This window comes from Leptonychotes weddellii, chromosome 7 (genome assembly GCF_054177405.1).
Source record: "Leptonychotes weddellii isolate Sample4059 chromosome 7, ASM5417740v2, whole genome shotgun sequence".
In the NCBI taxonomy this organism is placed as follows: Eukaryota; Metazoa; Chordata; class Mammalia; order Carnivora; family Phocidae; genus Leptonychotes; species Leptonychotes weddellii.
In genome coordinates this window covers 27138717-27156460 of record NC_138375.1, presented here as the reverse complement: position 1 = coordinate 27156460, position 17744 = coordinate 27138717, and the positions used below count along the sequence as shown (strand labels likewise).

At 37.4% G+C, this 17744-nt stretch overlaps 1 protein-coding gene across 2 annotated transcripts in view; it reads right to left on the bottom strand.

Moving 5' to 3' along the window:
- Positions 1-2081: 2081 nt before the first annotated feature.
- The window catches only part of WDR70 (WD repeat domain 70), a 263085-nt gene continuing 247422 nt past the window's right edge, over positions 2082-17744 (bottom strand). For both annotated transcript variants that reach the window (XM_006730411.3, XM_031024925.2), the window contains one exon: positions 2082-2266. In XM_006730411.3, the coding sequence (XP_006730474.1) occupies positions 2179-2266 (88 nt within the window). In that variant the 3' untranslated portion in view covers positions 2082-2178. The remainder of the gene's footprint in view (positions 2267-17744) is intronic.

Here is a 17744-nt window from a genome sequence, read left to right as displayed (position 1 = left end):
ATAGAAATGCAGTTGACCGAGATAGGGAATGGAACGTTGTATGGGGTAAGATAATGAGGCCCGAGGGGCATGGGGAGTGTGAGGGCCTGGGGAATACCAACTGGAGATTCTACCCTCGTGATGGGACTACAGGTCCAATGAGCACCCACTATTCGTCCAGTCCTGGTTCTGAGGTCCTCATTCACCAAAATTGATATGGAAATCCTATGTGTCTTTTGCCAATCTTGTGTGGAAAAATAATTTTGTATCAAATTCTCAAGTGAGATAATCATCTCAAGCCTGAAAAGGGCCACTTGTGTTGTGGGTAACAATGAGAAAATCATCTTCATGCTAATTCTGTCTTTCTCTCCCCTTACATCATAGCAGGCTCCGCCAAGACCACTATGATCAAGTTTTTATTCCTCCCTCCAACCCTCCACGACAACTTTTGGCTGTGCAAGACGAATACTTCCATATGGTGCAATATTTATGTTAAGACAGGAAAAAAACACAAAATGCTTTCAGTAAATTTTATCCAAGAAACCGTAAATTTACAAATCCTAAGCACTTGGAACAAAATATTGGTCTGTAATTGATTTTGGATGAAGTATATTTCAACAGAAATAGGAAACTTGGAGCAGTTTGTTAATTACTGATGCTTAGAAATCTTGGGTGTCTTCGTATAGCCTTCCCTAACTATAATCTCAGATAGATTGACTTCTTGAATCTCTTTTGTCTGTAAAATGGGTTTAGCAATTTTACCTACTCATGGGTTTTTTTGTGAAGATTAAATGAGCTATTGCAGGTAAAGAACTCAGAATAGAAGCCATCAGAAAGTAGGCACATAGCAAAAGTTAGTTCTTATTACCTATAAGCTAAGTGATGAGGCTTCGAAGGGGAATAGCATGAAGATGGGGCTGGAAGAGGAAAAGGACAGAGAGTAGATGACAAGAATGAAAGATTTTAGGATTTATTTATAGAGGAATGCCCACTGCCACCCACCCCAGAACTGCAGGGGCAGGAAGGCTGTGTACCTGTGATCTTCGTAAAAAAGATTTTTTGGGAGGGTGTGCATATGTGAGGCCTGCAACCTTCCAACACACATTTTGGGTCATCATTCATTTTTAGAATTATTTAATTCACCAGGACAAATGAGAGCAGGAGGGAAAAAGGCAAGAGGATTAAAAATTCCTGAATTTTCTAGTGGGGACTATTTGACATGCAATATTATTACCCCAGGTCTGTGTGAAAGCAGTCCACAGAATTTTATTCTATTGACTCATTATTACTTTGGGCAAACTGCCAACTTTTGTTTTAGTTTTCTAGCCACAAAAGCACAACGGTCTTTTAGAACAATGTTTTAATGTCTTCTAATTATAGGTACAAAACATTTCCATATTTTTCCAATTTAACAGTGATAAAAATCCGGCAAAGTAGGTATCATTAGCTCTATTTTAAAATAGGAAATGGTATATATTCATTACATGCCAGGTACTATACCAAACGCTATCCAAGGAATATCTCATCTAATCCTGTAACAAACACCACCTATGAGGGTGGTGCTATCATCATCTGAGGCTAGAAGACAGAAGTTTAATAACTCCCAAGGTGACCTAGACAGTAAAGAGCAGGGCCAAGGTTTGAACCCACATGGGTCTGACTTCAAAGCCTGCTTCCTAAATCCTAAACACTGTATTCTGCTCTTTAAGGATAATCAGATACATGTTCTTCTTTCCTAGTACGGCAATGCTTTTAAAGCCTGAGCTCAGCCTAATTATTTATAATCATGTAAACAACTATTGTGAAATTATACAGAAATATGAAACTTTTTGATGTCTACTTCCATATTATGCTCCTAGAATTGCTCAAGACACATGTCCATTTCAATGTACATTTCCCTCCCTCAACGTTATAAGAATCTGTACAAGACCAATTAATTGTTGAATAAAGTTCCTAAACTACTTGGTAATAGGCTAAGAATCTGTTTCTTATTTATTTATAATACAGATTCATAGTTGTAGTTAAGAAAATATAAGCACAATTTTAGTGAAGGGTAGCTACCAATCTTTTGAAAGGTTCAATAATGCAAACTACAAAAGGTGTTCATAAAAATGTATTTTTTATTTCATTTAAAAAACAAAACAAAACAACTGTCCAATATCACTCCCCCTCATGCAAACAGCTCTCATGTGAGAGTCTTCAAATTTTACGCTTTTTCCATTCTGGCTCATTCTTTGCTTCCTCATCATCAGATTCAACTTGGGCAAACATGGTTTTGGGTTGAGTCCTAAAAGAAAGTTAATGAAAAGAGGAAAAATTTAGTCAGCAAGTGTTTATTAGATTAGACTTTGCTACTTTCATCAAGTGGAAGCACATCTGGGGATCAACTACATCTCAATTATTAAATATCAATCATTAAACTTCTGGCAAAGAAAAGGATAACAGAAATTTAATTTTGTTCATCAAAAGAGCCAAAGATTCTCTTAAAGATTTCCCTCTGTGGCAGACTGTATGCTGTCCTTTTCTTAAATAAAATGAAAATACATCAAATTCAGTAAAATCTTGTATATTCATAACCATCCTCTAGTTCAAACTCAGGCTAATTAGGACTGTTTGGGAGTCCAAATTATAGTCACCACGCAAGAACACACATGATCTTTATTTACAGCTCTCTGCATTGTTCCTAGAATTAAGTAGTCCAAATACATGTGATTATGGTGCACATGAACAGGAGAATTTGAGATAATTGCTTTCTTATTTAATGAGTCTAAAATGATAGATAACATACAGAGTAACTTGAGCACTGCCAGCAAAAATAAAACAACAAAACAAACAGATTGGACATTCTCTCCACCCCAAAACCCAGTTCAGTGCATGGAAATGTCAAGCATTTTAGGATGCATCACTGACTACCATTGTTGTAATATTGGCACATGGTGCCTCAAAAGCGATCTTTGCGTTAGGATGTTCTGGGCTTTGTAAACATACCTGGTTCAATGACTTTTCTTTTTACACCATTCACACAGAAAATAATTTCAAGAATATGTGAAATGGTTATAATTTATGCTCCTTTTGCTTATGCTACTGCTGATTCCCTTTTAAAAACAGCTCTATCACATTACGAGGAAATTTTTTTTTTTAATTTTTTTTTTTAAGATTTTATTTATTTGCGAGAGAGAGAATGAGAGACAGAGAGCATGAGAGGGAGGAGGGTCAGAGGGAGAAGCAGACTCCCTGCTGAGCAGGGAGCCTGATGTGGGACTCCATCCAGGGACTCCAGGATCATGACCTGAGCCGAAGGCAGTCGCTTAACCAACTGAGCCACGCATGCGCCCCACGAGGAAATATTTTTTGAAAGCTTTCTTATTTTTTTGGTTTCAGGAGAATTTAGTAATTCATCACTTACATATAACACTCAGTGCTCATCACAACAAGTGTGCTCCTTAATGCCCATCACCCATTTAGCCCATCCCCCCACCCCCCTCCATTAACCCTCAGTTTGTTCTCTATCGTTAGGAGTCTCTTATGGTTTGCCCTCTCCTTTTTTTTCCTTTCTCATAGGTTCATCTGTTTTGTTTCTTAAATTCCACATATGAGTGAAATCATACGGTATCTGTCTTTCTCTGACTGACTTAGGTCACTTAGCGTAATACTCTCTAGCTCCATCCACGTCATTGCAAATGGCAAGATTTCATTCTTTCTGATGGCTGAGTAATATTCCATTATATATATATATACCACATCTTCTTTATCCATTCATCAGTCGATGGACATTTGGGCTCTTTCCATAGTTTGGCTATTATTGATAATGCTGCTATGAGCATTAGGGTGCATGTGTCCCTTCGAATCTGTATTTTTGTATCCTTTGAGTAAATACCTAGTAGTGCAATTGCTGGATTGTAGGGTAGTTCTGTTTTTAACTTTTTAAGGAACCTCCTCCATTACTGTTTTCCAGAGTGGCTGCACACATTATGAGGAAATATTAAAGCCCTATATCTAAAGATATATTTCAACTCACATCTTCATCTTGAATTCAATTCATTATATCAAGGTAATTCCAGAATGTTAAAATAATGACAACAACCATTCCTTTTCTTTGACAAGTGAAAACAGGGTTAAAACCTTATGTTACTTGTTGCTGTCTCTTTATTATCCTGGGAAGAAGTATAAACCATCCACATTCACCCTGATGGTGCTCTGATGCAAGCCATGTACTGGAATTCCTCATGCATAGGTTAGTCAAAACTCCTGTCTCTCTAGTGATCCACACACCTACCTGCAGCCCATGGTGTCCTCATACACAATCCAGTCAGTTGAAATTCCTGTCACTTCAAGACACTGTTATGACATCTACGAACAGGTCATAGCTCTAACATTTCCAAAAACAGCTGCAGATTTTCATAGGTCATGAGTTGCTGAGTTACTAGAAAGCACCCCCGCTCCTCTTCCCCCAACCCCAGCTCTCTAACATGCAACAGTAGGGCAACTGGTGCTCATTACATATTTCATCTTCTGGCAAATATGTGAACTGCTGAGGTATGGACAAACCAATATGGGAACAATATGGTTTAAAAATCCTTTGAATTAGATGTTTTAATTTCTAAAGAGAAAAAAATAACACGGTCTTGTAACCATATCTGGCAATGCATCCTAAGACACCAGCTCGAATTGTGGATCACTACATCAAAAAACCAAAAAAAAAAAAAAAAAAAAAACCCTAATGATATATTGTATGGCGACTAACATAATAAAATTAAATTAAAAAAAAAAAAAAGACACCAGCTCATCGATGTTAGTTGCAATGAGACTTAAGTACTAAGAAATTTTAATGGTGTTTTTTTGGAAATAAAAAAAAGAAATTAAATGACAGATCACAGGAAGAACAGAACCTACAGTTTAAAAAGGTTATTTCATTTAAGTAATTGCTCTCATATTGTACCTACTTCCCAAAAGTATTTTTTGCAAGTTGGTGGCTAACTGGAAGGGCACAGAATGAATGGAACTATTTCACAGAGGGCAGAAAGGGAGTAATGATTGTGAGGAGGCATGGGGAATGTTTTGGGGGGGATGGAAATGTTCCATCATCTTGACTGAAGTGATTACGTAGGTGTATACATTTGTCAAGACTTGAAATGGGTGCATTTTACATTTTATTATACATAAATTATACCTCAATAAAATGGACTTATAAAGAAAATCAAAACGAATAAGGAGAAGGGTAAACATAATAATACAACACTCAATTTCCTAGTAGTCAAGACAAAGACAAAGGAAATGTGTTAGTTTTCAAAGGAGATAACTCTTCCCCCCAGCCCTAAACTCAGAAAAATTCACTGAGTAAACTTTTACATCAGAATCACTTAGACTGTCAGGCTGAATTACCAGATCACAACAGTTTCCTTTGTCCTCTCCAGGTATCTTAACTTAGGGGATACGAATTTGTTTGGAAGGTAGAATGGTCTTTTTGAGGAACATCACGAAATTTAGTATTTTAAATTTCAGTTTTTGAACTAATAACAATATTACCAGTAAAATAACCATATTATGTATATGCAACATGAAATCATGACAGTTAGCTTTCAAACAGCCAGGCTCTCCTTCCTCCAAGGAGAAGCTAGTGTCCAAATTTTCCCAGCAGTGCTTGTTTACCACTTTGTCTTTCATTTTATTGGCCAGGTAGGGAATACCTGAGTGTAAGAAGTAGGCTCCTTTCAAAAAATGGTGCTGGCAAAATTGTACCAAAAGCAGTAAATAAAACTGGACCCTTACCTTATACTATATGCAAAAATTAACTCAAAATGGATCAAAGACCTAAACCTAGAGCAAAAACTGTAAAAATACCATGGAAAAGCTTTATGACACTGGATATGGCAATGATTTCTTTGGTAAGACACCAAAAGCATAAGCACATAAAAACCCCAGATAAACTGAACTACATCAAATTTAAAACCTGTGTATCAGTGGATACAATCAACAGACTGAAAAGGCAACCTATGAAAAGGGAGAAAATATTTGCTAATCATATATTTTGTAAGGGATTAATACCTAGAATATATAAAGAACTCCTACAACTCAACAATAACAACAAAAACAACAACAACAAAAAACCCCCAAACAACCATTTAAAAACAGGGCAAAGGACTTCAATAGATATTTCTCCAAAGAAGACAGCAAAAGACTAACAAGCACATAAAAAGATGCTCAATATTGCTAAGCATTAAGGAAATGCAGATCAAAACCACAATGAGATAACACGTCACACCCACCAGGATGGCTACTATCAAACAAAAAACAAACAAACAAAACCCAAACAAAATACCAAGTATTGGCCAGGATGTGGGGAAACTGGAACCCTTGAGCAGTGATGGTAGGAATGTAAAATGGTGCAGCCTCTATGGAAAACAACACAGTAGTTCCTCAAAAAATTAAAAATAAAATTACCATGTGATCTAGCAATTCCACTTCAGGAAATATGCCCAAAAGAACTGAAAGTGGGGTCTTAAAGAAATATTTGTACACCCATGTTCAATGCAACATTACTTAGAATAGTCAGAAGGTGGAAGCAACCTAAGTATCGTGGATAGAAGAACAGATAAACAAAATGTGGTGATACGTACAATGAAATATTATTCAGCCTTAAAAAGGAAAGAAATTCTGGCAAATGCTACATAGATGAACCTTAAGGACATTATGCTAAGTGAAATAGGCCAGTCACAAAAAGACATATATTGTGTCATTCCACTTATATACAGTACCAAGAGAGTCATACCCATGAGAACAGAAAGCAGAATGGTGGTTGCCAGGGACTAGATAGAGGAGTAAAGGAAAAGCTCTTGTTTAGTGAGTACAGAGTTTTAGTTTGGCAAGATGAGAAGAGTTCTGAAGATTGGCTGCACAACAAAGTGAATGTACTTAACAGGACTGAAATGTACACTTAAAAATGGTTAAGAGGGTAAATTTTAGGTTATGTATATTTTACCAACATTAAAAAAAATTTTTTTTATTAAAAAAAGAAAAACCAGACTCTTGGACTTGGGAATAAGGAATAATGAACCTGCTACTAGAATAAATAGGAGGCACCCTGGAGAAGGCCTTAGCCTCCAATCTGGGGCCCTGCCTAGAGCAGCGCTTCTCAAACCATCTGTGGTGCAAGGCCGGGCTTTGTTTTCTAATTTCCAATCCCTTGCAGACAAATACTGTATTTCTAGAAAAATAAAAAGACTGCAAAGTGCAAATCCAAATTTTAATTAGATTCCAAAAACATATCAAATTGCTCTACAATTTCCTGCATGCTTACTCTCAGTTCCTACACTTCCCTCATGAGCACCGGTTGGTAGAGCGCACTGAACAGCATCTGTGGGAACACCTTCCCTCCCAGCTGGGGAAAGAAAGAAGTAAAGCAGGGCTCTGAAACCAGGCTGTGGAGTAAGAGTCTGTCTTCTTAACATCAACTTTGACACCTGACGAGCTTCCTTTAACTGCAGGAAAGTACTTCTCACCTTGGAAGAAGCCGGCCCTAGATGATGCCACTGAAGACTGGGTGAAAGAATGGGGTTCGAGGCCGTACTCTCACAGGCCCACCCCTGAAAGAGCAGTCTTTAATCCCTGGGAGTGAGGCATGAGCAGGTAAAGGGAGATGTAGCCCACAGAGAGAAGTTTCCCGTGTTCCAATCCATCCTGCCCCCAATACCAACGTTCTCACGGCACCATCCAGAGCCTTCCATAAGAGCTATATGCGGTTTGCTGAATAAAGACCAGGTTCCTCCAAAAAGGGCATTTGACTTGCGTACACTGAACATCTCTGTCTAGTCTAGAGAATGCCAGCGTTTTACAGAAGCAAAGTGAGAGAATTACAGCTTTAAATCTTGCAGCTATTCTTTCTTTTCAGCAACTGTTATTTTTAAATTTATTTCCAGCAGTTATTCTTTTGAAACAATTTGGAAACTCATATATGAGAAAGATCCCCCCCCCCAAAAAAAATTAAATTCAGATTATCTAGGGCATTTAAAATGGATTTCTTCAGTCACTACTTTTTAAGACAATGAGAAACAGAGATGATTAGGCAGAGTTAGGAATAGAACCAAAAGATTTCTTCCCTGGGGGATGGCCTTATTTGCCCTTGACATAGATAACTACTATAAAAATAAATCAACAATGCCAAGCAGGAGTAAAATGACACATGCAAAAAAAAAAAAAAAGTGCTAATGGATTTGAAAACACTTAAAAGTTAGTCCAGAAGTCCCTGCTTTTAAAACCAATAGGAAACCAACAAATAAACAACAACAAAATACTCCAAGTCTCTATTAACATTGTCACCGGCGACAAAAGTGGATTCCTTTCTGGGCTGCTTGAAGAAACAGAATTTGCACACTGATTGTAACACAGACTTTGTTGGGTGCTTCCATAAGGAAGAGAAAAACAAACCAAACCAAATGGACACTGAACACATGGAAATAACTGAACTTAGGAAATAACACATATAAATAAAAAATGAGCAAGAGATCTATTTCACCACCTTGAGAAAAAAGTATTTCCTTTTCTGACCCATTCCCGTCTATTTAATCAGTTCCTCCAGGATTCTATACCTGCTTTCTCAAGTGACAGGAAGTTGCCAACTCAAACTGCCAGCCTCATGGAAGATTTATGTCAGTTGCCCAAAACAAAGCCTATAAAGAGACTGACCTGAAGGAAAACGAGGTAAGGGGAACATTCCATTCAGCCAAGGGTATAATCACCGCGGTTGCTCAACAGGTCAGTAGGGACACGGTAAACCTCACTGAGGACCAAAAGAGTAACCCACCTTATTGAAATCAGCTTTATCCAGACTATCTAATTTACTGATTTATGGCCCACACTGACCCATTTTTCTAAGTGTTAACTGAAAACTTAAACTTACAGAAGGCTGGTTGTGAAATGTGTTTTCCAGTTTGATTAACTCACTTGGTGAATAGTAAACATTTTTCACTTGACTATATATGTCAACTTGTTTACTAGAATTACCAAGAAAAGAACAGATTACATATCAACAGAGTTATTGTTATGAACCATTAAATAATCAGAGAAGGGCCGAAAGGTTTTTTGTTTCATTTTGTTTTAGCTTCAGTAAACTCTGCATTTGCTAATAGTTAATATTTCATGAAGCAAAGATAAAAGTTTAAGCAAATGTCTTTCTCAAATCTATCAATTCTATTTAGATGATACTACTTGCTGAATAATTTTCCCCTTGGGACATTTTTTAAACTGAATTCTCAGACGTATTTGTACAAAGCGAGTCTTTCCCAGCAACTGTGTGTTAATGGAAAAATGTCAGAAGCCCAACAAAAACTGAGTCCCACCTTCAGTGTTTCCATCCAGAGGAATTTTATGTAGAATAGTCAGTAATGAATAAAGATTCCCCCTGCAATATTGTATGAGGACATTTCTGGGGTGCACTGTTTGTGCGACAGATTCAAACTGTCAGCAGGGCTGTCTTCTCTCTTCTGACTAAGCTCTAACCTAGGCCTTCTACACTCCCTTCCTAGTGCTCAGGCCACAGAACAATCTCAGAATGTTTTCCGCTGCAATGGAAAGTGCACAGGTCACATTCTTTTTAATTATGGATATTCTTCTGATATGATTCATTCAAAAAGCAAAAAGCCAGTTCCAGGGTCACAGAATGAGTATGAGGAGAAATCACTTGTAATATTCAATCATCAGTATGTGAATATAAACCACAAGCTTTTTTGGCTCAGGGCCCATTGTTTATTATGAAGGAAAACCTCAAAGCCAAAGTCAATTATAGCCATGACCTGACAATCTGACACACTTGTTAACCCTGTTAGAATGAATGTGGTCCAGATGAACTGTGACCCAGTCATCACAATTGCAGAATTATTAAGATTAAATAAAGGGCTTGACCAAAAGATTCCATTTGAAATGGGCCCTTCTTTCTGGTGAAGAGCTAATCAAAGATAGTTTTTTTTTTAAATATTAGGGATGAATAGGAAGATGAGATGCAACATGATGTTTCTAGATAAAGAATGTTCTAGGGGCGCCTGGGTGGCTCAGTCGTTAAGCGTCTGCCTTCGGCTCAGGTCGTGATCCCGGGGTCCTGGGATCGAGCCCCGCATCGGGCTCCCTGCTCGGCGGGAAGCCTGCTTCTCCCTCTCCCATTCCCCCTGCTTGTGTTCCCTCTCTCGCTGTGTCTCTCTCTGTCAAATAAATAAATAAAATCTTAAAAAAAAAAAAAAAAAAAGAATGTTCTATTTTCTTCAAAAAATGAACACATAATATTTTGGAAAATAGATAAACATATCTCGGACTCATTAAAGAGGGCACACTAACTCATAATGCCGGGTGTGTGAGTTCAAAGCCTGGGTGAGGGCAGAAAAGGGGACAAACATGAAACCTGTGGAAATGGGAAACAAAAAGGGAAAGAGAAAAGGAAAACAAAAAGAACCCTCTAAAATCACACCATTACCTGCCTTATCACCAAATGGTTAAACAAGTTAGAAGGATAAAATCTTTGGAGAGTACACAGGCCTGCGGCCGCCCAGCCACAGAAGCCGGCGTTCCCTTGACCGTAGCCCCGCTCTCTCCACACATTCACACACCGGAAACAGCCTCCGGCCAGGTCAACAAAGCGCGAAGGAACGACACCCCGGAACTTCTGATTCTTAGTCTAGCGTTCGGCTCTGCCGTGCTGGCTCACACGGTAGTCTTTTCAGCTTCACTAGTACTTCAATTTTTTAAAAAACTGCCACCAGCTGCTTTGTGATGAGAAGCAGTACACTGTAGTCGTCAAGAGCAGAAGCTTGACTCTGAAGCCAGACTGCCTGCATTCAAATCCCAATTCTGCCGCCTGCTACCTGCGTGGCTTTAGTCAAGTTACAAGCCTCAACTTCCTCATCTGTAAAATGGGGACAATAATACCGCTTCCTTCACAGGGCTGTTGTGAAGATTAAATGAATAATATATATAAAGTTCTTAAACAAGGCTGGCACAGTGTAAGTATAATAAAAGTGTCATTATTATTATTATTATTATTATACCCTTTGCTTTGGCTATCACGTATTCCTCACTTCATATAAAAACTATGTTTTCAAAAAGTTGTATGTAGCATAATACACTTGGTAAAATAATTTCTATATTAAATACAACACATCACCTTGTTATTAAAAAAAATACTGGGGGAAATTATTTGTTATGTAAATAATCTGTTTCTTCAGCATAATCTATTCTGTACATTTTAATTTTCTAGGGGTAAATCATTTGTGGTTTACTTGTGGTTTACTTTAGTGCACAAAATAATCACCTGGGAAACTTCTTAAGTTGCAGATTTCCAGCTCCAAGCTCACAGAATCTCAGTTGGTCTGAGGTGCAGTCCAGAAATCTGCATTTTTAACCCCCTACTCCCACCCTGGATTCTGACACGAGGCAGTCCACAAAACCACTCTGAGAAATGCTGGCCTCTACACAGGAATATGGTGGACAGGGACGATCAGTCACCTAAATATAACTCAGGAAAAAAGTTAACATGTTCCTCTGCGGGCTTATGTCTCTTCTTGGCAAAAATAATATACAAACCTTTAATCATTCAAAGAATGACCTCTTTAAATACTGCCTACCAATTCAACATGACTTTAAATGGATCCTTTATAGATGGGAATGATATTTTAATACACACACATATATCCAAGCATCCTGTATCTGACAAGACACGCACACTGAAAACTAAATCGATGGAACCAGCAATAATGGCAGCTTATCTGGCAAGAAAAGTGACCATGGCTGACAGAGCTGTCAGGCTGGCAGGCTGCTGGCCAGGGGCCAGGCTCCCACACACGTCCATCTCTGTCTGATGTGTAAGCTAATAGCATTCTGGATCTATATCCTGCCCACTCTCCAGCCAGCTCCTCTTCCCTCCCTCCACAGCCACTTCTTTTAACAAGAAACTGTAATTCAATCTGACCATGTGTGGCTGAACAAGAGGCCTCTGTGATCCTGCTGTGTTTTAAAACTTCCATGGCTATTACACTGCTAGTGCCAGGAATGAAACTCGAGTCCTCAATCGGCACAGGTAAAGTGTTTAAAGACTCTCCGTTAGCATCACTGGAGAACAAAGGTGAGTATATGTCATGTGCAAGCAGGGAGATTTATGTAATGTCTAACTGGGCTTTTCTGTGAGAAAGTGAGATACAGTAAATCTTCATTTCATCACTGACACAAGTCAATTGCAGTGAAGAAAAACAACCAGACACACATTCTCAATTACAGTGACCTTTACGAAAAGATCCTTTTAAATATTAGCTTCCCTTCGAAGACTTTGCCACTTGGCAGTAAACAGTATACTCTAGCAGGTGAACGCAGGAGAAATAGCACTGCAATCCTGGCTAACAAATCACATGCCACAGCCAGTGCCATGAACTTAGTTAGTATGCAATAAATGGAAGGTGACAAAGTTGGGTGGAAGGAAGGAGATGGGAGGAAAAAGCAGCAGCAGGGCATATATTCACAGAGAGCGCAGTCCTCTGAAAAGCTCACTGAATGAGGGACAGAGAGAGCGAAGTACAGTGCTAGCTGCACTCACTGTCGACTGCAAGCTTCAGTCTCCTCGCATGCAGGGTAAAAGACATGACATTACCTGTTCTCCCCATTCGGCAGAGCTGATACTTAAGCTAGCACATTATTCAACTGTAAATATAACTAAATTGCCTATAATGCAGGAAAATACCTTTTGTTAATGCTCACCGAAAAAAAAAGAACTTCCGCTTCAAGTAATTCTATTTAAAGAAAGCTGAAAATCTGGATGAATGAATCCCCAGGAAATATTAATTACTGAGCAGACTCAGGAGAGTTGGAAAATCCAAACAGAGTATTTACCATGAGGGGATAGAAAACAGAGAAATTAAGAAATCACTATTTACCCTCTCCTCCACAAAAGCACCAGGTTCTGACTGTTTCACGGGTGAATTCTAGCAAATCTTTACAAAGTAGATAGATTTAATGGTATTCAAAACAGTTTGAGAGTATATACAGAAAAGCATACAAAATTTTTCTGAAGCCAGTCTGACACAGGACAAAGAATAAACCATAACCATGTGAGGGTCATACCAAAGATGCAAGGATAATTCAATATGAGGAAATCCAATAATATACTTCATCATATTCACTGATCAAAGTAGAAAAGTCGTATGATCACTTTCACAGAAATACAATAAATGAATCCAATAAAATTCAGCATCTATTTCAGATGAACATACCTCTGGTCTTTGTATGGTGTTTTATTTGCATGGGATGCTCTTCCCTTTGATATCGACATGGCTCACTCCTTCATTTCATTCAAGTCAAAAATCACAAAGCAGAGGTTTTACCCCAATCATCGTTATCTAAAAAATAGTAACCTTTTCTTCCCCCAGTTACTCTACATCTACCCATCCCCATTTTAGTTTTATTCTTTGCACTAGCTATCATCTAAAATTTAGGGACTTACTTATTGCCTGTCTCTGCCAACTTGAATATAAGCTCCATAAAAACTACTATATCCCCATAATCTAGAACAGTACCTGACCTATAGTAGGTGTTCAATAAATTGTTATTGAAAAAATAGGAGAGAAAGATATGGATTCATCCTTAACATCTTGTATGTATGAGTTTTCAAAAATCATGCTTTATGGAGAAATATCATTAAATTGAACAATATGAAATTGCCGATATTTGACTTTTTTTTCACCTTCGAAAAGGGCAGTTACCTGATTTAACCTAATGGAGTCACTCCTTTAAAGTTCAAATTAAGAAAAAGATGTCTGCTATCATGAAATTATTTAATATTGTTCTGGCAGTATTAGTCAATACAATTAGATAACTAGTACAGAAATTGGGCAACATCTACTCATGATAAAAACCTTCAACAAAGTGGGATTAGAGGGAACATACCTCAGCATTTTAATGGCCATATATGAAAAACCCACAGCTAACATCACATTCAGTGGTGAAAACTGAGAGCTTTCTCTCTAAGATCAGGAATAAGAAAAGGATGTCTACTCTTGCCACTTTTATTCAACACAGTACTAGAAGTCCTAGCCATAATAAGACAAGAAAAAGAAATGAGGCATCCATAATGGCAAAGAAGTTAAACCATCACCATTGGCAGATGACATGATACTATACATAAAAAAATCCTAAAGACCCCAACAAAAAACTACTAGAAGTAATAAATGAATTCAGTAAAGTTGTAGTATACAAAATTAATACCCAGAAATCAGTAGTGTTTCTACACACTAATAATAAAGTAGCAGAAAGAGAAATTAAGAAAATACCACTTATGATTGCACCAAAAAGAATCTTAGAAATAAGCTTTACCAAAGAGGTGAAAGACTGTACTCCAAAAACTATAAAACACTGATGAAAGAAACTGAAGACACAAACAAATGGAAAGATATTCCATGCTCATGGATTGGAAGAACAAACATTATTAAAATGTCCATATTACCCAAAGCAATTCAGTGCAATCCCTATCAAAATACCAACATTTTTCACAAATCTAGAACAAATAATCTTAAAATGTGTATGGAACCACAAAAGACCCTGAATTTCCAAAGCAATCCCAAGAAAAAAGAACAAAACTGGAGGTATCACAATACCAGATTTTAAGACATACTACAAAGCTGTATTAATCAAAACAGTATGTTACTGGCACAAAAAAGACACAGTTTAAATAGAACAGAATAGAGAGCCCAGAAATAAACCCACACTTTAATGCTTAAACAATCTATGACAAAGGAGGCAAGAATATGCAATGGGGAAAAGACAGTGTCTTCAATAAATGGTGCTAAAAAAAACTGGACAGTTACATGCAAAAAAGGAAAACTGGACCCCTTTATCACACCATACACACAAAAAACCCTCAAAATGGATTAAAGATCTAAATGTGAGACCTCTGAAACCACAAAAATTCTAAAAGAGAATACAGGCAGTAATTTCTCTGACATCGGCTGTAACAACATTTTTCTAGATGTGTCTCCTGAGGCAAGGGAAACAAAAACAAAAATAAATAAGTAGGACTACATCAAAATAAAAAGCTTCTGCACAGCAAAGGAAACCATCAACAAAACTAAATGACAATATACTGAATAGAAGATATTTGCAAATGACATATCTAAGAAGGGGTTAATATTAAAAATATATAAAGAGCTTATGCAATTCAACACCAAACGCCTCCCCCAACAATCTGATTAAAAAATGGGCAGAGGACCCAAATAGACATTTTTCCAAAGAAGACATACAGATGGCCAACAGACTAATCATCAGGGAAATGCAACTCAAAACCACAATGAGATATCACCTCACGCTAGTCAGAATGACTAAAATCAAACACACAAGAAACAGCAAGTATTGGCATGGATGTAGAGAAAAGAAAACCTCATACACTATTGGTGGGAATGTGAACTGGTACAGCCACTGTGAAAAACAGTATGGAGGGTCCTCAAAAAATTAAAAATAGAAATGCCATGTGATCCAATAATTCCACTACTGGGTAATTTACCCAAAGAAAACAAAAACACTAATTTGAAAAGATTATATGCACCCCTATGTTTATTGCAGCATTAATTACAATAGCCAAGATATGAGGCAATCTAAATGTCTATCACTAGAAAAATGAATAAGAAAGATGTGAGATATACATACACACAGTGAAATATTACACAGCCATAAAAAGGGATAAGTTCATGGCATATGAGACAACATGGATGGACCTGGATGGTATTATGCTAAGTGAACTAAGTTAGTCAGAGAAAGACAAGTACTGTAGGATTGCACTCACCAGTGGAATCTAAAAAAACCCCAAAAACAACAACAACAAAACCCTACAATGAATAAACAAATAAAAAACAGAATCAGACCTATAAATACAGAGAACAAATTGTTTAGAGGACAAACAATGTTACATTACTTTCAGGTGTGCAACTTAGTGATTTGGCAAGTTTATACATTATGCTATGCTCACCACCAGTGTAGCTCCCCTCAGTCCTGTTACATCACTGTTACAATATCATTGACTATATCCTCATGCTGTGCCTTTTATTCTGGTGACATATTCATTCCATAACTGGAAGCCTGTGTCTTCCACTCCCCTTCACCCATTTTGCCCAAACCCCACTCCCCTTTAAGTAATGTAACATTGTTTGTCCTCTAAACTCAAATAAAAAATTTTTTTAATTAAAATAAAAGTAAATTAAAATAATTAGAAAGGATGAGGTAAACTTATCATTATTTGCATATGATATAATTTTATGCCTGGAAACTACAAGCAAACTGAGTAAAGAATTATTGAAACAGCAGGAAAACAGGGTAAATAGCTGTATATAAAACAACTGCCTATATACACATTAATAATACACATATATGTGGCCACACAGCATTTCCATATACACAGGAGTTATAAATTCAGCAGAAGAAAAGATTCTATTTACAATGGCACAGAAAGATAAAATAACTAGAAACAAAATTAAAAGAAAATGTGGAAGATCTATATAAAGAACACTTAAAAATACTACTGAGAGATAAAGAGATGTGCCTGAATAGAAAGACGTACCCTTCTCTTGGTTTAAAAGAACCAGTATTGTAAAACTCAATCTAAGTTAATATATACAGTGAGAGAATTCATTTCTGTTTTTCAGGCCACCATGTTTGTGGTAATTTGTTCCAGTGGCCACAGGAAACGAATATGCCTTTCTCACTCCCTTCACTAAAATAATTTCAGGTGAATAAAAGATTTAACTCTAAAAGAAAAAGATATTAATGGAAAGATGGGAGAATCTGAAGAATTATCTTGAATGCAGTGGCCTTCCTAACTAAACCAAAACCCAAGAAAGAAAAAACTCCTAAATCTGATTACATTAAAATACATTTGATAGCAAACTGCTCCAAATAGGTTTGTGTGTGTTTACATGCAAAGTAAATTACTGAAGTATTTCCATAAATACTGAAATAATACTGCTGATTATTGAGTGATATTAACAATATATAATTTATAGGAAGGTGTCAAAGACCATACTTACCACTGAAGAAAATGAGACACTGAGAAGGTAACTTTTAGAACCTACTGGATAGTAAGTCCTTGCTAGAACCCAGGCCAGGAAGCTGGCCTTAGAACTTCTAGGCTACTGTTCTAATTTCTAACAACTAATTATTTTGATGAAGGATCTAACTTTAACATCATATGTGATTTTCATGCCTGAGATTATAAGGACTACATGCACAGTGAAAAAAATCCAGCAGCACTAATGGGCAGACTACAGAACTTCGAAGGCCCCTTTCACCTCACGCCCCTCCACCCCGCACCCCTCCCCGCTCCTTTGTTCTCCTACCTAAAAGATACCCACCACCCACATTTCTTGTATTTCCTCCCAGAGGGAGTCTGTGTATAAATGATCAGATATATGTGTAGGTACATCCACTGTGTAAAAACACAGGTATACAGACAGCATGTTTTGCAAGCTGGTTTCTGTTTTTGCTTGTTGGTCAGTTTTCTACTTAAGGAAACTGGGACACATCCATCCCTATATATGTAGCTCATTCTTTATATTTTCTTGTTATCTTTAATTATATGGATGTGTTATACTTTTCTAAAACAATACCCATTGAAAGACATTTATATTGTTTTCAATCTTTTGCTTTCATAAACAATACTGAACTTGGGGCGCCTGGGTGGCTCAGTCGTTAAGCGTCTGCCTTCGGCTCAGGTCATGATCCCAAGGTCCTTGGATCGAGCCCCGCATCGGGCT